The sequence below is a fragment of the Geotrypetes seraphini genome, chromosome 1, assembly GCF_902459505.1.
Source record: "Geotrypetes seraphini chromosome 1, aGeoSer1.1, whole genome shotgun sequence".
In the NCBI taxonomy this organism is placed as follows: Eukaryota; Metazoa; Chordata; class Amphibia; order Gymnophiona; family Dermophiidae; genus Geotrypetes; species Geotrypetes seraphini.
The window spans coordinates 442,719,535-442,743,519 of NC_047084.1; the positions used below are offsets into that span (position 1 = coordinate 442,719,535).

The following is a 23,985-nucleotide window of genomic DNA, read 5'->3' on the forward strand; positions in this document are numbered from 1 at the left end:
AAATATTAATCCATTCTTTTATAATATCAAAAATCGACTATTGTAACGCTTTATTTTTAAATATTACCAATAAGGAGAAAAGGAGACTACAAATCATCCAGAATACAGCCGTAAAATTAATTTATAATGCAAAAAAGTTTGACCATGTTTCCCCTCTCTTGAAGGACGCGCACTGGTTACCTATAGGTCATAGGATCATGTATAAAATAATGTTTCTTATTTTTAAAACATTAGCATCTAATGAACCTCAATTCATATCCAAACTATTAATTCCTTATAAGCCAAAACGCTCACTGCGATCATCAGAACAAAATTTACTTTCCGTACCCTCATTAAAGATTATTGGGACCAGAAGACTGGATATTTTTACAGTTATGGGCCCTCAATGGTGGAATACTTTACCACAGTATATTCGATCTGAACTAGATATTGTTAAATTTAAAACACTTTTAAAGACTTATTTATTTAAAGATGCCTACGATTTTTCTTAATTATTTTTAAATTTTTCTCTTACATGGTGCTCTGGTTTTATAATACCCTTCCCATTGTTCTTTCCTTTTTTTAACTATACCCAAATATTGTAACTTTTACCCCCATTCCTTAACCTCATGTGTGTGTTTTTTTAATTTTGTAATTTATAATTTGAATTATTTTGTAAGTTTCTTCTATTTAAATTGTAATATGTACATCGCCTAGAATCTGTAATAGGCGATTCATCAAAAACTGAATAAACTTGAAACTTGAAACTATATTTTACACTAAGGTCCCCTTTTACTAAACCGCAATAGAGGTTTTTAGCGCAGGGAGCCTATGAGTGTCGAGAGCAGCGCTGGGCATTCAGCGCAGCTCCCTGCGCTAAAAACTGCTATTGTGGTTTAGTAAAAAGGGAGGGGGGTATATTTGTCTATTTTTGTATGGTTGTTACTGAGGTGATAGTGCATAGAGTCATCTGCTTTGACCTCTTTGAAAAACCCTGGAATAGGAATGATAATTAACATTTTCTATGCGTACAGTGTGCTTTGTGTTTTTTTTTTTTATTTTATTGTTGGTAGATCATTTTGACTTGGTCATTTAAAAAGTAGCTCGCAAGCCCAAAAAGTGTGGGCACCCCTGCTTTATACTGTATGATGAATTGTTTTAAAGGAAGAAATACAAATACAAATATTTTGAACTGACCGTATGAAGACAAGGTAAAGAGAAGTTTTGGTGCTGCAGCGTATGAGGACATCGCCCAGCTTTCTACCATAAAGGAGTGTCAAGTAATATTTTTTCAAGGGGAGCTAAGTTGATTTTCGTTTTCCAAAAAGAAAACATTGCTGCCCTCTACTGGATTCCCATGACTTTAACTGTCAGGAAGCAACTAAATTGGATTAGCTACGGGGCTGTGTTTGTGTTTTGTATGAAAATACTTGAAATTGTTTACTTCTATATTAAAGTCGATATGGATGCCCGGTTGATGTCACCTTTAGTTGGATTGTTTGACAGTTGTATCTGTGAATTGGAAATGACGTGACTCTTCAGGGAGAGGAAGAAATCTGTAGTTTGGAAGATGTTTTCAGGGACAGCCTGCAAAGTGCTGATATCATATAGGGATTGAATGTAGTAGAATTTACTATCCGTTTCTTGGGCAGTTCTCTGATATGTTATTTCCTTGTACTTGTGAAAATCTAGTTAAATATTTCATTTTTTAATTCATTATTCATTTCAAGATGCTTATTCTTATGGAGTTTTAAGCTATTAAAATTTTTTAATTTAATTTATGAATGTATGAGCAAGAGCTTTAGGGGGGTTATTAGATATTTGTAATCATTAACAGTTGTTTTACTTCAAATTATAAGGGAAATATATCTTTTGGGGGTTAAGAATATTTCTGAAATTTCTAAGTAATTAATTTTTATGCTTAATATTAATCCATTTATTATTTATAGGGTGATTAAATATGTAACTAATCAATATTGTTCTCATTCTAGGGAGGTTTGTTATTTTGTAATTGATTCAATTTTTAATATAAATGGAGTTTCTGATGGTGGTTATTAGACACTTTCATTAATAATTGATAGAATGCAGGGGAGGGGGGAGGGTGGCTGGGGTCTGATCAAACGAGTCTGAGTACACCATGAAATACTTAATTAAGTGGGCGGGGTGGGTTGGGGATAGGGATGTATGTGGTAATTATTCAGATATTATCAGTTTATGGATTTCTAGAATTTAATCAATTTAAATGGCTATGAAATTTTATTTGTTAAATGTAAATGGACTTAATCATCCCATAAAGAGGAAAAAAATGATGAATTTAAAAAACAAACAAACAGCAGGCTGATGTTTATTTCTTGCAGGAGACACATCTTTCTTCAACTGAGGCCAGGAAGTTGGAAGGTGGCTGGGTGAAACACTGGTTTTTTTTACGCCTGTGGAGGGTAAGAAGGCTGGTGTAGCTATCCTGGTTAATAGGAAATGCTCTGCTTTATTTGGTAATGTTAAAGCAGGCCCTATGGGAAGATGGATTCATATTGATATGGCCTCAGGAAAAGATGCCCTGAAGCTTATAAATGTGTACGCCCCTAATAATAATCAGGCTGATTTTTTAAAGAAACTTCAGCAGTCGATTCTATCTCTGGCTTCATCTAATCTAACTGTAGCTGGTGACTTCAATGCTGTTATGGATTCATTGTTAGATAAGCAGCCTAAAACAATTCAACTCTCTAGGTTTAGATAATTTGGTAAGATCGTGTGGTTTGAAAGACATCTAGAGATTGTTTCATTATAATGCTCGGGAATTTTCATTTTGCTCCCAAGTTCACAAATCATTCTCTAGAATTATTTTTTTGTTTCAGATAATTTAACACCTCAAGTTATAAAAACTAGCATAGATCCGATTCTTCTGACAGATCATGTAGGAATTTGGATCGAAGGTCAGTTCAATGAAGTAGACACCTCTACACCTGTCTGGAGATTCAATAATACACTGCTTGCAGATTCAAACTTTCTTGAAGAAATAAAACAAAAAATGGATGAATATTTTCAATTTAATACCTCAGAGGAAATCTCATTGGAAACCACTTGGGATGCTTTTAAAGCTATGATAAGAGGGCAAATAATTTCTTATGCGGCACACATGCGGAAATTGCTTAAATTAGAATTTTGTAATCTGGAACAAAATATTCGATCCTTAGAATCACAATTGGTTTCCAATTGGGAATATGCTACTTTACAAGCCCTCTTGAAAGCTAAATATAAATACAATGAGATTTCCTCACAATATGCTAGGAAAAATTTGTTTTCTCAACAAGCTTTGTATTATGGAAACTCGAATAAAGCGGGAAGATTATTGGCTAATTATCTTAAAGCTAGAAAGAGAAAAGTAAAAATTTTGGCTATTAAAGTTGAGAAGGGTAATACTCATTCTCAAATTGGAGATATTTTGAAAGAATTTTTGAAATTTTATAAAGCTTTATATTCTTCTGAGCTCATTTCTAATAAAGAAGTGGAAGGATTAGAATTTTTAAAGTTAATTCAGGGACCAAAAATTCCCGAACATATAAAGAGAAATCTTGATGCATCTATATCATTACAAGAGCTTCAGACAGCATTGAAGTCCCTCAGAGTTGGATCCGCTTCGGGTGGTGATGGATTCACGGTGGAGTTTTTCAAATCATTTCAAAATTTACTTTTACCTAATCTTTTAAAATTATATCAATCACAACTGAATAGAGGTTGTATTTCAGGTACTATGGCTAATCTTTGACCAAAGCCAAATAGAGATCCCATGTTGGTTTCAAATTACAGGCCTATTTCTTTAATTAATGTGGGTGGAAAACCTCTGGCTAAGCTATTGGCTCTAAGATTAGCTAAGGCTCTCCCTTATATGATTGGTATGCATCAAACAGGGTTTGTTGCTCAAAAACATTCTTCAAACAATACCAGACTGGCTTTCCACATGTTAAATTTAGCAAAAGCCATGGAAAATCTGGCCTTCTCTGTAGCTTTGGATGCAGAGAAAGCCTTTGATCGTCTGGAATGGACTTTTATTGTATCAAGCAATGGGATGGTTTGGTATTGGTTCCGGATTTATACAAATGATTCAAACTTTGTATAGTTCCCCTTCTGCCAGATTATATATTAATAATATTTTTTCAGAACAATTTTTTCTGGAGAGGGAAGTTAGACAAGGGTGTCCTTTATCTCCTTTGTTGTTTGACATTGTACTGGAACCCTTGCTATTGACTATTCAACAAGCAGAGGAGATACAGGATATTCCTTATGCAGGTCGGGAATATTAAGGTCTCTGCCTATGCAGATGATATTTTGCTTCATTTGAAGAATCCACCATTCCGCATTTACTGGAATTGATTGAAAGATTCGGTAAATTTTCTGGTTATAAAATAAATTGGAATAAATCCGAAGTTCTTCCAACTAAACGTACATTTTACAAAAGGATTATTTGATACACTAGTGTTTAAGCACGTTCCATTTGTTACAGTAACGGGTGCTAGAATAGCCCCACCTATACCCCGACACTACCCATGCCCTAACTGTACCATGGCCGGATCATGCCTCCCACTGATCCCAGGCCCACCACCTCACCTTTCACCATTTCCGTAGTCCTCTATACCCTTTTGGCCCTCATACCATTTCCATCGCTCCCTTTCATACCCTCTACCACCTCTCTCTGATCCTGTGCCACCCCTTTTACCATCTTTTCATTTTAGGTCCCCTCATCTGTCTCTCTCCTGCCCCTTCCATCCTCCATGAATTCCCCTATCCAGCAACACCCCTTCCCTGCTCCCCTCTGTTCAGCAGTAACAGCATCCATAATCCAGCAGCTCACAATCAACACGTTTGCCACTACCAACTCCCCCTTTTTTTCCCCCTTAGGAACCTTTCAGTCATGCCGCCACAGCCACGCCGCCGTAGCCTACTCTCCACGTGGCCAGCTAAAGTCCACTGAAACCCCCTCCCTCCATCATGTCCACACTTGTAGGCCTGTTTCCTACCAACCGGACAAATATTTGTCGGCGTTAAACCCATTCCAAGGCTGAAGAGTGCTGATCTTTTCCCCCTCTTGTTGCTCACACTGTGCGGTGCCGCTGCACGTCGGAAGCTCCCAGCCACCAGGAAGCCTCCCGGAACACCCTCTGCAGCACGCAGTCACCACACACAGCACTCTCTGGCCACATCCATCCCACGCCGCATTACCGCAGCTCGTGAGAGGAGGCTCTGGCGCACTTAAAAATAAAGTTTGGCCATTAGGACTGTATTTTCTTGATGGAGGACTTCCACTTCGATAGCTTGAGTAGGTGGAGAGCAGGGAGGCCAGCGCTTTGCAATTTCTCTGCCGGTCACTGGCACAGCTAAGTGCACATGCGCACTCCTGCCGCACGGACCTATGGATCACGCAGGTAAGAGTGTGCATGCGTGCTTAGCGTTTTATTATAGTAGATTCCCATTCCTTTGGAAGGAAGAAGGGTTCAAATATTTAGGCATAATGATACAAAAGACTCTTGAAGACACAATGAGTACATGAGAAATCTTTATTGCAGAAAGTCAAAGAAATGTGTGAGCATTGGAATCCTTTACATCTTTCTTGGTGGGGGAGAGTACAAACTGTGAAGATGATGGGTCTGCCTAGGGTTTGTTATCAAATAGGGATGTTGCCAGTTTTTTTTCAGGGGTCCTTTTATAAAAAAGTAAATGTTTTAAATGTTTTGGCTGCATCTCGATCGATGTCCATATTTTCCAACAATGGAAGCAACATAGATGACCTGGCAAATATTTTAAGTGGCTTACAAAGCCAGTTCCTAGCTTGTCTCAGACTTCAAAATAGGATGGTTTCCTAATATGCACATAGAACAGCAGGTGAGCTGGCTCTACTAATTGAGATGCCAACTGTGTGAAAGCATAGAACTGCATTCTTTTAATCCAGGCAACCAATTGCCGCATTAGAGAGGCCACATTGTACCTCCACATATCAGGGACAGCCAGCCCTCTGCAGCCCAACAACCTGGACAGTTGCCACAATGTTGCCCTTGGTTGTTTGTTTGTTCCACAGAAATTTATGTAAAACTTTATGAAATCTGTTTATATCTTTGACAGTGAGGACCATGGGGAGGTTTTACAGCATATAAACCCATTTAGGGAAGAGGACCATCTTGAAAAGTGCTATATGCCCCAACAAACTTAAAAAAAAGCAAGTGAGATGTATTTATCAACCAACAGTTACATTTATAGCACTTAGGCATAAAGTCCCAATAAAATTGCTTGACTTGGAACCAGATCTTACAGAAAAAGTCCTAACTAGGATCCAATTTTCGGAAGGTACAAACATTAAAAAATGTTACTTAAAAAAAGAAAAAGAAGATTCTGCTTATTCTGCCCTTCAGTACCAGTGGTGTATTAACAGGAGCAGGGGGAGGCAGTTGGCATAACAGGTACGGTGCTCCACCAACTCCTCGAGGGCCAGCATCAGCAGCGCTCACACTTCACTGGTCTTGTTGGCTTCAGGCCTTCCTCTCTGCCAGATCCCGCTTTGTTGACGACCGGGAGGGGAGGGTGACAAAGAGAGGAAGGGAGCAGAGGGGGAGAGAATTGCTGCACTGGGCATCATCTTTCTGTTGATATTCTGCCTTAAATCTACTTATTTGGGATAGCATTTTGTTGATATGCCAACCCCACCTGACTGGTGAGAGGGAGGGAGAAGGGGTATTGGTTTTATGCCTGATCTGACATGTCAGACTGTTTTAAATTTTCTGTAAAACTCAATTAAACTAAAATAAAAATTGTCAGAACTGCTGCTTTTTATGGGGATAGGTTATTTTTATGGGGGAGACGGAAGAGATTCTGGCAAGGACAGGTGGGATTTTTGTCCCTGCACAACTCGATTCCACAAGTCCCAATTTATAGGTTTGTTCCTCAGTAAAGTACATTCAATGTAACACCCTATATTGACATTCTCTGAATTCTGCACTAACAGAACTCTGGGATCCATTTTATCAATTGGACTACATCAAGTGAATCTTTTCTTAATCCTAAATCAATGCAGCATCCCCAGGTCTATCTTAATAACGGTACCAGAAGAGTACAACAGTGCCTTGTTGGTAATCCCAATTACTGAGCATTTTAAGACTGCACAGTACTCTTAAGGGTTGAATTACACAGAACTGTGCATCAGTTGTTCAATGGACATGACCCACAGGTTCTGGGACTGGTCTAGTTTATATGCTACGGAACTATAAATTAGAACTCCACACCCAGGAGTGCTAAGCTTTGTCAGACTCAGAGTGCCAAGATGAAAAGTGATTATTGCTTCAGGGACCAAGAGATGTACTCCTGATTGTGGGGCTCTCCAAACTAATTATGAAAAAAAGTGTTTGCATTTGTGCTACTAAAACTATGTAAATCTTTCTTCTTCCCTCATACTTCACTGTGTTAAGTGCAAGTTGTCCATTTCTCTCTGGAGTGATTGAGAGGCTTATCAGTACCCATGCTATTGCAGGAATCACCATCATTTGTTTTCTCTAACTTGTTTAAAGGTCTGTTTCAGTATGTCGATACTTAACTATTTATGTACTCAAATATAAAGCAGTGCTCAACTGGCACATGTATTTTTTCTAAAAATCAGTCACAGCTCAGCCTTACCTGTCCTGTTCAGTGTGGCCATACTAAACATTGCTTCCTGGTAAGCCAGCTCTACATCTTCTCGTGACACCACCAGCTTGATCTTATTCCATTTCTCTGGCTATAGAAGACAAACAGTGAAATAAAGAGATGCCCCTCAAAAAACAGCTCCTGTTTTGCCACATAATCCATCTAGCATTTCACTATAAGGAATGTTCAAATATCTTCCCATCACAGAAAGAAAACATGCATCTATTACATGGGTGGACAACTCTGGACCTCGAGGGCCGGAATCCAGTCAGGTTTTCAGGATTTCCTCAATGAATATGCATGAGATCTATTTGCATGAACTGCTTTCAATGCAAATTCATTGAAGAAATCCTGAAAACCCGACCGGCCTTCAAGGACCAGAGTTGCCCATCCCTGATCTAATCTTTCTAGTCTGTTGGAGATCCCCCCAAAAATGGCATCAGAACGCATTGCCACTACAACTCAGTATCTTAGAAAGGTTTGAACTCCTCTCCTTATTGCAAAAAAAAAAAAAAAAAAAAAAAATTAAATAAATAATAATGTAGACCATAGACCTGCCTTTCCCAATCACATTCTAATCGGGCTTAAGCACGTCTCAAATTTCTCTCATCTTCAGAGCAGACTAGCACCTAGCTTGCCACATCCTTACAGAGTTAAATCCATTGTCAATCTTTGAATTACATATATTACAAATAACAAAAGCTTACATTATCCAGCCACTGATGTGCGTTGACAGCAACTTGAGTGCCCAAAGGCTTTGTTAGAACTAGAACATCTCCTGGAACAGCACTATCGGGCCTAGAAAAATAAAAAATTTCACAATATTTGGAATCCACTAATAATCAAAAAATCCTAAGCAAACTACAACACACTTGACAATGAAAACCAAAGATAAAAACAAACCCACCCTGCCCCAATTAAAATAATTTCCCATAACCCTTGCAAACCATTTTCATCAGCTCCGCAAACGGAGAAGATCCACCCAACAATTAAAACCTATATCACATCCAGGAACAATAGCAAAAGTTTTTAACTTTCTAAAATTTTAACAAATCTCTCTCCAATCAGAAAGGGTCAGAGAATTCCACAAACCTGGACCAGCAAAGTGATATTACTTACCTGTAATGGAGATTCTCCACAGAGAGCAGGATAAATCACTCACAGACCAGTGATATCATCCAGTGGCACTACAGGTGTAAAAGCTCTTCTAGAGTTCAGAAAAGCATGGAAAGACCTTCCTAAGCATGTGCTTACTAACCACAATCACCATACTTGCCTATTTTCAAACTTGTGCTCTCTTCAGCTATAAGCAGGTTCATCCTAGAGGGGAAGGCAAATAGGCTTATGTGGCCAACTTATTTTACTGTCCACGGAGAACCCCCAGTACAGATAAAGCAGTTACTTACCGTAACAGGTGTTATCCAGGGACAGCAGGCAGCTATTCTCACATATGGGTGACGTCATCGACGGAGCCCGAATGCAGACGCCTCACAAGCATACTTGCTTGAAGAAACTCGAAGTTTCGAGTCGCCCGCACCGCGCATGTGCGAGTGCCTTCCCGCCCAGCGTAGGGCACGTCTCCTCAGTTCAGATAGCTAGCTGAGAAGCCAACCAGGGGAGATGGGTGGGTTGTGAGAATAGCTGCCTGCTGTCCCTGGATAACACTGTTACGGTAAGTAACCGTGCTTTATCCCAGGACAAGCAGGCAAGTATTCTCACATATGGGTGACCTCCAAGCTAACCAGAATGGGATGGTGGGGGTGTTGGCAATTTAGGAGAATAAATTTTGTAATACTGTTTGGCCAAACTGTCCATCCCGTCTGGAGAAAGTATCCAGACAATAGTGAGAAGTGAAGATATGAACAGAGGACCAAGTAGCAGTTCTACAAATTTCCTCAATAGGTGTAGATCTGAGGAAAGCTACTGAAGCTGCCATAGCTCTGACTTTATGGGCTGTGACTTTACTGTGAAGGGGTAATCCAGCCTGGGCATAGCAGAATGAGATACAAGCCGCCATCCAGTTGGAGATGGTACGCTTAGAAATAGGATGTCCCAACTTATTGGGATCGAAGGAGACAAAAAGTTGAGGAGCAGTTCTGTGTGGTTTGGTGCGTTCCAAGTAGAAGGCCAAAGCACGTTTACAGTCCAGAGTATGAAGAGCAATTTCTCCAGGATGAGAATGAGGCTTTGTGGAAAAAACACTGGAAGAACAATGGACTGGTTGAGATGAAATTCCGAGACCACTTTAGGGAGGAATTTAGGATGAGTACGAAGAACCACTTTGTTATGATGGAACACTGTGAACGGTGGGTCAGCAACTAAAGCTTGCAGCTCACTAACTTGTCGAGCAGAAGTGAGGGCTATGAGAAACACCACTTTCCAAGTGAGATACTTCAGATGAGCCTTATCAATTGGTTCAAATGGAGGCTTCATGAGTTGAGAAAGGACAACATTGAGGTCTCAAACCACAGGAGGCGGTTTGAGAGGAGGTTTGACATTGAAAAGTCCTTTCATGAATCTGGAAACCACCGGATGAGCAGAGGGGTTTCCCTTCAATAGGCTGATGGAAAGCTGCAATTGCACTGAGATGGACTCGGATAGATGTAGACTTGAGGCCAGAATTGGATAAGTGCAAAAGGTAGTCCAAAACAGAAGATAAGGAGGAATGCAGAGGCTCTTTATGATGAGAAAAACACCACGTAGAAAATCTAGTCCACTTCTGGTGATAGTATTGTCTAGTGGTAGGCTTCCTAGAGGCTTCAAAAACATTTCTTACAAATTGAAAAAACTGAACAGGGGTTATGTTGAGAGGTACCAAGCTGTCAGGTGTAGGGACTGCAGGTTGGGATGAAGTAGAGATCCTTGACTCTGTGTAAGCAGAGAAGGAAAAACTGGTAGAAGGTATGGCTCCCTGCTGTTGAGTTGAAGTAGAAAGGAGTACCAAGGTTTTCTCAGCCACCGAGGATCAATTAGAATCATGGTGGCATGATCGTTCGTCAACTTGACCAGAGTCTTGAGAATGAGAGGGAATGGAGGGAATGCATAGAGGAAAAGATTCGACCATTCCAGAAGAAAAGCATCTGCCTCGAGGCGATGAGGAGTGTATATCCTGGAGCAGAACTGAGGCAGTTTGTAGCTGTGGGGAGCTGCAAAGAGGTCTATTTGAGGTGTTCCCCACAGTGAAAAAATGTGATGAAGAGGGGCGGAATAAAGTGTTCACTCATGAGGCTGCAAGAAACGACTTAAGTTGTCCGCCAAGCAATTCTTCGCCCCTTGAATGTAGACAGCCTTGAGGAAAGTGTTGTGGCGCATTGCCCAGTCCCAAACCTTCATAGCTTCTTGACATAGGGAGGCAGACCCCGTCCCTCCTTGTTTGTTGACATAATACATGGCGACTTGGTTGTCCGTCCGAAAGAGGACTACTTGGTCGTGAAGCAGATGTTGAAAATCATTGAGAGCTTTGAGGATCGCTCTGAGTTCCAACAGATTGATATGACACTGACGATCCATACTGGTCCATAGGCCTTGAGTACGGAGACCATCGAGATGAGCGCCCCAAGCGTAGGTTGAAGAGTCTGTCGTGAGGACCTTCTGATGGGAGGGCCTTTGAAAAAGCAAGCCTCTGGAAAGATTGGAAGAGAGCATCCACCAACGGAGAGACTTCTTCAATGAAGGAGTGACTTAGATGTGTTGAGAAGGAGGGTTGCAAACCTGCGTCCATTGAGATGCCAGGGTCCACTGAGGAATTCTGAGGTGAAGTCTGGCAAAAGGAATCACGTGTACTGTGGAGGCCATGTGACCCAAAAGTACCATCATGTGTCTCGCCGAGATGGAAGAGCGGGAAGACACTGTATGACAGAGCTGAAGAGCTTCCAGACATTGTTGTGGAAGGAATGCTCTGAATTGGACAGTGTCCAGAACAGCTCCAATGAACTGTAGATTCTGTGAGGGCTGAAGTTGAGATTTGGGAAATTTGATTTCGAATCCCAGACTTTGTAGAAACCAGGTAGTCTGTTGGGTCACTACAATAACCCCTTGATATGTGGAATCTTTGATGAGCCAGTCGTCTAGGTAGGGAAATACCTGAAGACTATGATTTCTTAGAGCTGCTGCTACCACTACCAGGCACTTGGTGAATACTCTGGGAGACGAGGCCAGGCCGAAGGGTAGTATTCTGTATTGAAAATGCAGATTCTCCACCCGAAATCTGAGGTACTGACGGGAGGCCAGATGAATGGGGATATGAGTGTAGACCTCCTTGATATCCAGAGAGCATAACCAGTCGTTCTGCTCGAGAAGGGGATAAAGGGATGCCAGGGATAACATGCGAAACTTTTTTTTGATTAGAAATTTGTTGAGAGCCCTGAGATCTAGAATGGGTCGTAGATCGCCCGCCTTCTTCGGAACAAGGAAATAACGGGAGTAAAACCCCCTGTTCTGCTGTTCCAAGGGAACTGGTTCAATGGCATGGAGACGAAGCAGAGCTTGAGCTTCCTGAAGAAGGGCAGTCTGGGATAGATTGGAAGGATACTCTCTTGGAGGAAGCTCTGGTGGAATCTGAGAGAAATGAAGAGAGTATCCTTCCCTGATGATGGAAAGTACCCAGAGGTCGGATGTAATTATCGTCCATCGGTGATAGAAATGATGGAGACTAAACTAAACTAAACCTTAGGTTTGTATACCGCGCCATCTCCACAAGCGTAGAGCTCGGCACGGTTTACAGGGTTAGGTTGAAAAGGAGCTACAATGAAGGGTTATAGGAAAGGAGCTAAGAAGATAAAGAGGGACAGAGACGACCTCCTATAGGGGGAAAATGTTAAAGAAACCTTGCCAGTAGTATGAAAGGCGAGAGTCATTTTGAAGAGTTTTTCTGCCTAGCTCTGATTAGTTAGAGGGGATAAAGGAGGGAAAGATTGTGGAGGGATGTTTTTTCTAGGAGATGCAGGGGACCTAGGTTAGAAGACAGAGTAGTTACACCACACTATAGATAAATAACAGCACAGTTTAAATCATAATAACTAAATAAGTCACTGCTCCAGTCTAGAGAAAATATATTGAAACTATATTGAGTAGCAAAACCTATTTCCAATTAGTTGAGACTATTTAAGAATAAATCAAAGGCACTTATCAATTTCAGATTCCCTGATTGTTGCCATAGCTTCCCTGCTCTTGTTATTGGCTCCTGGAACGTATTCAGTCTCTGCCTACAAGCAGACAGACTTGCTCCCGTGTCCAAATGTTCCTGCAAACTGCATAGAAGTGTCATCCGTCTAACAGTCTGCTCAAAGCACAATCTTATACTTGATTTGATGTGCCAAATGCTCTGGCTTACTTCCTTTTGCTTATTATTTTCATCTAATCTTGTGCTTGGCCACCTCCATATACTTCATCCGAGTGCTTGCCGATGCTTTAAAGCAGGGTTGTCAAAGTCCCTCCTCGAGGACTGTAATCCAGTCGGGTTTTCAGGATTTCCCCAATGAATATGCATGAGATCTATTTGTATGCACTGCTTTCAATGCATATTCATTGGGGAAAATCCTGAAAACCCGACTGGATTGCGGCCCTCGAGGACAGACTTTGATACCTGTGCTGTAAAGGATGAACACGCTTGTTTACATAAAGTCCCTTCACAGCCCACTGCTTGAGAATCATCAATGTGTGGCTAACTTGTCCTGCTTGTAAAGGGGATCCCAATAAGAGCACAAGATTAAATTTTTTAATAAAAAGCATAATTTTTTTTTTTTAAGTGCTGATATTTTTATTTTAGTATAAAGTACACATGTGGCAATGAAATGTGGAGCACAATATCTGAAATCACAATGTGTGTACTTTATACTAAAATAAAAATATTAGCACTTTTCAAAAAAAATTATGCCTTTTTATTACAAAATTAAATCTTGTGCTCTTATTGGGAGAAAATGTTATTTATCCCAGGACAAGCAGGCAGGTATTCTCACATATGGGTGACGTCATCGACGGAGCCCGGATGCGGACGCCTCACAAGCAGACTTGCTTGAAGAAACTCGAAGTTTCGAGTTGCCCGCACCGTGCATGCATGAGTGCCTTCCCGCCCAGCGTAGGGTGTCTCTCCTCAGTTCTCAGTTTTCTCTGCATTAACTTCGTTACTTGTGCCTTCTCTGAACCGCAGTTTGTTATTTTTTTCCTCACGAATCGCTGTTCTTATTTTCTTTATTTTATTTTCAGTTTAAAAAAAATAATAAATTTTTTTCCTCTTCCGTCCGTTTTCTGGGACAGGCCGCACGGCCGCAGCCTGAGGGCTTCGATCTTGCGGCGGCTATTTTCACTTCTATGTCCCGGCCTGTCACGGGCTTCAAGAAGTGTGACAAGTGTCAGCACGCGATCTCTCTTATGGACCCACACCGTCTCTGCCTCAAGTGCCTTGGGCCTAGACATCATCCTAGATTGTGCCTGCGCTGTCAACGCTTCAGCCTTGAGCTTTCAGTCGTCGTTGTATTTTGGTGGACGAGCTCTTCGAGATGGAATTTTCTACTGATCCCTCGACTTCAAAGGTGACCTCGGCCTCGACTCCTAATGAGGTTCCTCCTGCTTCTACCTCGAGCCTCATCAGACCTGTCGTTTGCAGCGGTTCTTTCTTCGACGACATCTGCTGTTTCCTCAGGTCAGCTCAGCAGTCAGTTCCAGCAGTAGTGATTAAAGTGCCTAAGACTTCCAAGTCGAAGCACACTCGCACTACCTTGAAGGAACCTCCAGCCAAGGCAGGTGGTCCGGTTTCAGACGTGGATCCATCCTTGCCGGCTTCTTTCCAGACCATGTTGGAGCAGTTCATTCAGTTCCTTACTAATATGGGACCGAAGTTTCTTCTTCTTATCCAGCCTGGGCATTCAGCAGTCTCCCGTGAGGTCGAGCCGCTTCCACTGCTTCAGGCTGACCTTCCACACTCTTTGCAGGGAGCAGAGTCTCTGCGAGTGTCTGGTCTGGCATCAGTGCACGTACAGCAAGGAGCAGATTCTTTGCAAGTGCCTCGGAAGGAATCCTCACACTCCTATACAAGGAGCAGAGAAAGTAGCTTTAAGGTTTAATGTGCAACTACAGATAAAAGCACGGGAACTGGTACCTAGATTTATTAGGGATATTTGGAATTTAAAAAGAAAAAAAAGGTAGATATCAGAATTTGTATCATAGTGTCTCAATTGCTAGCCCCTCCTATGGAAGTGTTGATAGGGAACTTGGTGACAAACTATATACTCATATATAGACAGCCCAATAGTCAATCCACATTCCAACCAATCAAGATGATGTATTCAGTGTAATCACTGTAGTGCTTTAGTTCCAAGGCATACAATCTGGAGGCTTAACGCTTGCCCCATCCATCTTCAGCTTGCTAGTGTTAAAGAGGAGTTCTGTAAACTTAAGCAGGAGTTGGATGCAATTAAAGCAGCTATGATCAACCCACAGAATCATACCAATTTACCACCACTGCCTCAAAGAATAAAACAACCCAGGAATAAATGGGTCACAGCAGGCTCGGGTAGACTGCAGTATGTGACACAAACACCCACCCTCGCAATTGCTGCCCCTACAGAATTCCTTTGCTCCATCAGACCAGTGCGATGCTAAAGAAAAAAAGAATTGAGGTGGAACTAAACTAGTGAAAGCAACTTGTGAAGAAAAGCACTCCCAAAGCAGAAATAAAAAAAATCTCAAACCAGAAAATTATTGCTGCTAGGGGAATTTCATCATCAGAGGAATTCACCTTGGAACAGAGGACGAGGAGCCAAAATAGTGAAATGCCTTCCAAGATACTTAGCTATCAGGAACACCAGGCATATATTGACTATAATTAGGGAAGAAACAAAGAATTGAACCCTGATGTTATCCACCTAAGAACAAATGACCCAGCCAACAATACTCCACTTGCAGCGCAGAAAGCTTTTTGGTAGCTGGGGAAGGGGTTAAAACCTTTTGTAAAGACTGTAGCTTTTTCAAAAGTACTGCCTACTTATGGAAAGTGAGATGAAAGAATACAAAATACAGATAACTTCAACAGGTGGTTCAAAGCCTGGTGTCATTAAGAAGGCTTTCGGTACATAGGAGGCTGGGGTAATACTTGGAAAAACAAAACTATATTGTAATGATGGACTGCATCTTACTATGACAGGAAAAAGAATCCTAGCTGAGAAATCCAAGCAACACGTTTCTAGGCATTTAAACTAGAAGGTGGCGTATTTATGCAAGTCACTTCTGGTGGTCACCCCCAGCAAAAGAGAAGATATGACGGTAGTAAAAATAGCAATGAAATCAACATTATTAGCAATTCACTTTTTAGAAATGCAACAGGAAATAAGATGAACCTAAAAACTTTACAAAAAATGAAAATGCCACAGAATGGTAATTGGAAAGCAATGATCACAAACGCTTGCAGTCTAAGCAACAAAAATCAGTATCTGCAAGCCCTGATAAGAGGCAGACATGGATATTGTTGCTATCACATAGACATGGTTTAGTGATGGATGGGACAAACATACTGGGATATAATCTTTTTAGGAAGAACAGAGATGGTCGAAAAGGCGGAGGAGTACCGTATTTTCACGCATATAACGCACGCGTTATACACGATTTTACAAACCGAATATAACCATGCGCGTTATATTCGTGAGCGCGTTGTACACATTTTTTTTTACATAGTCTCCCCCCCCGACGTCCGATTCAACCCGCAGGACCGCTCGCACTCGCACCCCCACCCTGAAGGACCGCTCGCACCCCCACAGCCTCCCCACCCCCCCATCATGGAGAAGCTGCCTACCGTTGTCCTGCTGCTTCCTCTGCCGGCAGTCCCGCCCCTTCTCTGAGCCCTGCGTCTGCGCTGCTTCCTCTTCCGGCGGTCCCACCCTTTCTCCGACATCAGAGAAAGGGCAGGACCGCCGGAAGAGGAAGCAGCGCAGACGCAGGGCTCAGAGAAGGGGCGGGACCGCCGGCAGAGGAAGCAGCAGGACAACGGCAGGCAGCTTCTCCATGATGGGGAGGGGGTGGGGAGGCTGTGGAGGTGCGAGCGGTCCTGCGGTGGGGGTGAATCGGACATCGGGGGGGGGGCATCAGGCTTTCAGGGTGGGGACAGGACTTCAAGGGGGGACAGGACTTCAAGGGGGAGAGGAGAGTCGGGGCGGGCGAAAGGAGAGTTGGGGCTGGCGAAAGGAGAGTCGGGGCGGCCAGAGGAGAGTCGGGCGGCGATGGGAGAGTCAGGGCGGCATGCGCGGTATACGGGTGTGCGCGGTATATAAAAATTTCTTTACATAAATTACAGTTTCCTGCGCGCTATACTCGGGTGCGCGGTATATGAGTGAAAATACGGTACCTCTCTACGTAAAGACCAACATCCAAGTCAGGGGGGAAGGAAGAAGCAATATAGATCATTTTGAAAAGAGAAGATGGAACTTCTTATCTACAGACCTCCAACTCAATCGCAGCAAAATGATAAAGATCTGGTTGCAGATATCAAAAATCTGGGAAAGAAAGGGGAGGTGCTGTTGCTGGGTGATTTCAATCTGCTGGAGATCCCAAAAAATAGTATCAGAATGTGTTGCCACTACAACTCAGTAAAACCGGGCAAAAGTATGAAGAGAGGACCAAGAAACCGCCCTGCAAATTTCATCAGGATGAATCGTACGAGATGCCCCTCAAGATGCAGCCACACTTCTCATCGAATGCTGTAAATGAGATTGTCGGCTGCTAGCCACAGGTGATGGAAGTCATGGAAATGGCCATTCTAATCCATCAAATGATCGAGGATTTGGATGCTGTCCTACCACGGTGAGACACAGCAGTGAGAACAAAAAGGTATCAGACAGCCTGAACTCAACTGTACTTTCCAAACAAAGGAGCAAGACCCTCCAACATTCAAATTGTGTAAGATCTGATCTGTGCGCTCTGACCTGTTGGATGAAATGCCGTCAAATTAACCTCCTGATTGACTTGGAAAGGAAGATACAGTATGGAGACAAACATCTGTGTCTGAAACACAGAGAAAGGGTTCCCTGCACGAAAGAGCAGAAACTCCAAAATCCAATGTGCTGAGACAACAGAAAAAACATCTTTCAAAGGGGCCTCACCAAGGCCCTGTAAAACAATGTTAAGATTCCATGAAGGGAAAGGAAGACGCAAGGGAGGACACAGATGAAAGCGCCCCCTCATACACCTGGTCACATCTGAAAGAGCAGTAAGCGAACTAGTGCATCAGTGTGCTCAAAAACATGAGAAACCTGCAATCTGAACTTTCAGGAAGGCCACTGCTAGACTTCTGTCTAAATCCCCCAGAAGGAAAGCCAGGACTACCTAACTGGAAGCCTTCTCAGGCTCCATCTGATTCCTAGAACTCCACCGTGAAAAAATCTACCAGGCTTTGGCAGAAAAAGCCATAGTAGAGAGAACTTCGAGAACAAGAGTTGAGAAAACTACCTCCAAATAACTGCTCATCATCAAGGCTGAGCGCTCAAGAGCCATGCCTTAAGACCACAATGCCAAGGGATCTCCATGGACATTGGTCCCTGATTGAGATGATATTGACGAAAAGGGAGTTGTTGCCTCTCGTTCTGCTAAAGATGTACGAGAACCGCATACCACAGTGGCAAGGCCAATCCGGAGCCACTGATCACTAGGCCAGGATGCATGCTGTCTGGAAGACCCAACCAAAGGCCACGGAGGGATCATCATACAGGAACTCATGCACCAGCCAGGGCAAAACCAAGGAATCCGGCACTAGTTTCCGTGCTGTTCGTCGACCGAAAAGGCACCTGGCTTTCAAGATATCAGTCAAAGCCAACAAGACCCTCTGGGGAAAACCCCAGCACTTACTCACTGTGACCTGTGCTGGAAATGTGCTGTAGCATGCTTCACTAGCTGGAATCAGAAAAATCACTGCCTCATGCTGGGAATGCCTCTGCAACACTGATCTTCAGGCTGCCATCAGACCTTATGCCCGACTGCCCTGTGGACCGAATGGACACGCTCAGGAACGGGTAGAGGTGAGAAGACACAGCTGGCAACCAGTGAGACACCACTGAGTCTCCAACGGATGCCAAATAGCCTGCGCTTGAATCCTCGCTAAGAAGGAGAAAGATGGGGATGGCCCTGAGCTCCTATGTAAGTAAATTCAGACTGGCTGACAGGTACCACCAGGGATGGCCTGTCAGCTGTAGACTGAAGTATGTGAAATCTTAATGCAGGTAAAGCTGAATAATCATTCCAAGTACCAGAAACCCTGAAAAATACACTGAATAAAATAAATTGTGGAGAGCAGAACAGCACACGTGCAAAAGGGAAAAACAGTAGGTGGTGCTAAAGAATACAGTGAAGTATAGCAGAGGCAGAGAAAAAAATCCAGAGTGGATTCCTTCTGCAGATGGCACATGGTCATGGGGACATTACCCATCTATCTAGAATGTCTCGCCTATTGCATTGGAAATGATCTATTTACTCTGATCTATCAGGTGCTTCGGAGTGATCAGAACTGACCACTATCAAATCATGATGCTGGACTCAACTGACCTTTGGCCTGACCAGCACCACACATCTTATGTTCCAACACTGAATAAAGTTGGATAACTGCTTCAAAAGTGATCTTCTCAGGCCAGTTCCTCTAAAGAAAACGAGGCTAGAAATAGTCAGCTAGTAAAGGAGATAGCATGCCAGGAGATCTAGGATGTTTTTACATCCCTTTTACATATAACCACATGGATGGTAAACCATGTTTGTAGGATCAACAAGTAGTTTATACAATGCTCAATAAGTCCACTGAATGTCAAACTAGAAAATCTCTTTTGATGTGCTTTTTCATTCACAAAGTTGCACCAATGTTTTCCATTACACTTTCACAGCAATATGTTTTATGTTCTCTCTCTCTCAACACACGTCAAACAAACAAACAGTCTCCTGGAGGACAATTAAAAGGGGAGGGCCAGAAATCAGTATAATAGGCCTGCTAAGATCAGGGAATGAAAGGAGAAGGGGGAACATATACCAAATTTCATTTTTTTAAATTCATGCAAAAAAACCCCAAAACAAAACATTTAACTTGTAACATACATGATGAATTCATTTGGCTGACAGACTACAGTAGCAACTCCTCCAATTATGATCCAGGGGTTAATGACAGTCTGACCACCAGTGACCGAGGTCCCACCTTCCTCTGCTGCATCACGAAATCCTCTAATCATTAAAGGCATGATCTTCTCTCGCTCCTGAAAATGGCAAAGGAGGGGAATAAAGAGATTAGGTTCTTACCAATATCTTTCTAGTAAATAGATATATCATTCTGGACAACGGGTAATATCCCAGTGCTTGCAAGCCGTGCAGGAATCCCTCCAATCCAGCTTTTGACTCCTTCCTCCTCTAGAGGCTCTGCAGTCCCCTTCAGTTTGTACCAAAGCAGGCAATAGCCCCATACAGAAACACATGTGAAGAAGTATGGGGAAAATCCCTGAACTACAATTCTGTTCGGTTCTGAAAACACAAACATGTTAAATATTGCCACTGAACAATCAAAATAGCAAAACAAACATGCCAAACAGGAACTTACCCTAATGTATTATAGCAATAGATAATTATTCAAACCCTTAAGGTCTGACATCCAAAATAAGTTTTGGACTAACTTTCGGACTGAAACAGTAAGCTCCAGAATGATACACCTATCTACTAGATAAGATAAGAACATAAGAATTGCCGATGCTGGGTCAGACCAGTGGTCCATCGAGCCCAGCAATCTGCTCACACGGCGGCCCACTGGTCAAAGACCAGCGCCCTGAGACTAGCCCTACCTGAGTACGTTCCGGTTCAGCAGGAACTTGTCTAACTTTGTCTTGAATCCCTGGAGGGTGTTTTCCCCTATGACAGACTCTGGAAGAGCATTCCAGTTTTCTACCACTCTCTAGTTGAAGAATTTCCGTACGTTCGTACGGCATCTATCCCCTTTCAATTTTATCTGACCCTCCTTCCTGACCCCTCATTGCCTCCCCTATCCCCAGTGGACCCCCGTTATGGGCCCTGGTGGTTCAGCAGGTAATTTGGAACAGGAGTGATCCCTGCTTACTCCTGTCCATGATGTCTCCTGGCTCATTTTGACTCAGGAGATGGCATGGGCAGGAACAAATAAAGATCATGAGATATTCAATGTCAGTACCCTCATGGGTGGTAGCACTGAATACTAGGGCTTAATTTAGCGTCAGCTGAATATTGGAGAGTCTTTTTCAAAATACATATAAAGACACTGGAGAATACATGTCTAGACTGCAGTATGTGCGGCAGGGACAGTCATTTTATAAAGGAACAAGTTCAATAAAAGAGCACTTTTGCAAGTGTAAGTACTGGTATTTATAATTGCGAGAGCTGATTTTACAAAAGTGGACGACCAGCTAAAGCCAATTAAGGAGTTGAGTAACATAACTTAAAAAAAATAAAAGGATGTGATTTTAAATACTACTACCATGACGCGGGAAGTCATCATGCCATTGTATCGAGCGATGGTGCGTCCACATCTGGAATACTGCGTTCAGTATTGGTCGCCGCACCTCAAGAAGGACATGGCGGTACTTGAGAGAGTCCAAAGGAGAGCAACGAAACTGGTAAAAGGGCTGGAACACTGCCCATACGCCGAGAGGTTGGATAGGCTGGGGCTCTTCTCTCTGGAAAAAAGGAGGCTCAGGGGAGATATGATAGAGACCTTCAAGATCATGAGGAGCATAGAGAGGGTGGATAGGGACAGATTCTTCAGACTGAAGGGGACAACAAGTACGAGGGGGCATTCGGAGAAACTGAAGGGAGATAGGTTCAAAACAAATGCAAGGAAGTTTTTTTTCACCTAAAGGGTCGTGGACACTTGGAATGCGCTACCGGAGGAAGTGATCAGGCAGAGTACAGTACAGGGATTCAAACAGGGATTGGACGGATTCCTGAGGGATAAAGGGATCGTGGGATACTGAGGGAGGAGCTGGGATGTAACACAAGTATAGAAAGCTAACCAGGTAATAAGTATAGAAACCCAACCAGGTCGTGCATGTGCAAGACCGGAGGGTTAGGACTTCGATGGGAAGATAGGACTTCAATGAGAAACCAAGGTGGCAAAGGAGCCCCTTCTGGTGATTCAGACAGGTCGTGACCTGTTTGGGCCGCCGCGGGAGCGGACTGCTGGGCAGGATGGACCTATGGTCTGACCCGGCAGAGGCACTGCTTATGTTCTTATGTTCTAGAGAGTGCCCTCTCGGTCTCCCTACCTTGGAGAGGGTGTCCTTATCTACCAAGTCTATTCCCTTCAGTACCTTGAATGTTTCGATCATGTCCCCTCTCAATCTCCTCTGTTCGAGGGAGAAAAGGCCCAGTCTCTCTAATCTTTCACTGTACGGCAACTCCTCCAGCCCCTTAACCATCTTAGTTGCTCTTCTCTGAACCCTTTCGAGTAGTATCGTGTCCTTCTTCATGTACGGCAACCAGTGCTGGATGCAGTACTCCAGGTGAGGGTGCAATAGGTGTGTCATTCTGAACAGATAAGACATACAAAAGCAGTCCCAGAAATCTAAGGCAGGACCATTATGCTGGCTCATAACACTGTAGGACCCAAAGGTCCCTTGCCGCTACATCCACTCTGTAACACTTGGAAAATGTATGTAAAGTAGATCAGGTCGCCACTCTACAAATTCTCCTTGGAAGAGAATGCCTGAGCATCCATCTACGATGAAGTCATGCTTCTAATTGAATGCAGTTTTACACAGACTGGTGATCGTTTTCCAAAGGCAATATATGCAGATGAAATGGCCCTACAGATCCATCTAGGAATCGTGGCCTTGGAAGCGAGTGTGCCACATCTAGCCTAACTAGTGAGCACAAAGATGGTCAAATATATTGAACTTGTCGGTGACCTCAAGATATCTTAGAAGCACTCTTCTTACATCCAATTTTTTCAGAATCTGGTCCTTTTTCTTAGAATCTGTGGACTAGAATGCAGGTAATCTGACTTCTTGATTGACGTGGAAAGCTGCAACAACCAAAGCCAGGCTGATGGAAGAACTAGTCATGCTGAGCCCGGAAAGCAATGCTGGCCACCCTGCTGGGCATTTGGTCACCTGCTTCAGCTAAGCTGAATGCTACAGCCCCCCCCCCCCAAAAAAAAAAAATCTGTGCCACGTGATGCAAAGATACTCTAAAAGTGCTAACTTTGTGCAATCCTGGCAATAATTCACACGAGGAGAGCCCAAGGACTTCATTCCAGCAGTTTTCTATGCAAAATTCAAAGTTTTGAAGAATCGGGAAGATGAAGGAAAAAAAACGATTGTTAAAAATCCAAGATGGCCACTGGCACAAAATTTGCACCAAAATTGTGATTTTTATAAACACATTTCCCGAACTTTAAAAACAGCGATTTTAGGATATTTCAGGAGGGGGAACATCTGGAAACACTCAAAACCCCACTTTTTCAGCTTCCCCCTATGTCTCTCACAGGTTGTCAGCCTGTACTCACTGTGACCAGACAAGATCCATGCTGTAAACCAGGGGTGCCCAACGCGTCGATCGCGATCGACCAGTAGCTCAGGAAGGCAACTCGAGTCGATCGCACTCGTGTTGCCGTCCTGATCTATGGGCCGATCAGCCTTCCTCTCCAGTGTTCTCCCTAGGGCCTTTTAGCTGGGCGGTCCGCCCAGCTGTCATCTGCCGCTGCTGAACATAAAAAAAAACCCCAAAAAAACCGGCTTGGAGATTTCAGCCCCTAGCGAACTTATGCTCCGGGCTCTAACGTGTGCGTGCAGGCTTCTCTTCTCTTCCCTCCGAAACCGGAAGTTATGCCCGGGGAGGGGGAGGGGGGGAGAAGGGAAGCCTGCACGCACATGTTGAGAGCCCTGAAGCAAGCGTTCGCTACGGGCTAAGGCGGGAGACATGTTAGTGAAGCATTTCCTCTTCTTGCTGCCGGGTCCTGCCTACTTTCTGTTTCCGCGAAGGCAGGACCCGGCAGCATTTCCCCCAACAGTTCCTCGCGATGCTGGTCGGCCGAAGCAGGGAGAGGTTGGGGCGGCGTCGGCTTTCGGGCCTGTTATTGGTGGCGGTTTGGGTCCTGGTCTCAGATGGCAGTTTGGGTCCCCGAAGGCAGTGGCAGTGTCTTGGGGGAGGGCAGGGAGAAAGAAAGAAAGAAAAAGGGCAGGCAGGGAGACAGAAGGAAAGAAGAGAAACAGAAAAAAAGGAAAGGGAGGCAGAGAGAAAGAAAGGGCAGGGGAGAGGAAGGAAAAGTTGGGGGAGGGAATGAGGTGTGGAGGAGAGGAAGCATACAGGCTGAAAGAAGGGAAGAAAGACTGGATGCACAGTCAGAAGAAGAAAGTGCAACCA

The 23,985-nt window shown here is 43.3% G+C and overlaps 1 protein-coding gene across 2 annotated transcripts in view; it reads right to left on the reverse strand.

Annotated features, from left to right (window-relative positions):
• Positions 1-23,985, reverse strand: part of LOC117348335 (selenide, water dikinase 2-like) — a 47,920-nt gene that overhangs the window by 14,520 nt on the left and 9,415 nt on the right. For both annotated transcript variants that reach the window (XM_033920335.1, XM_033920343.1), the window contains exons 5-7: positions 19,705-19,859; positions 8,352-8,442; positions 7,636-7,735 (exon numbers count right to left, since the gene is read on the reverse strand). In XM_033920335.1, coding sequence (XP_033776226.1) covers positions 7,636-7,735; positions 8,352-8,442; positions 19,705-19,859 — 346 coding nt within the window. The remainder of the gene's footprint in view (positions 1-7,635; positions 7,736-8,351; positions 8,443-19,704; positions 19,860-23,985) is intronic.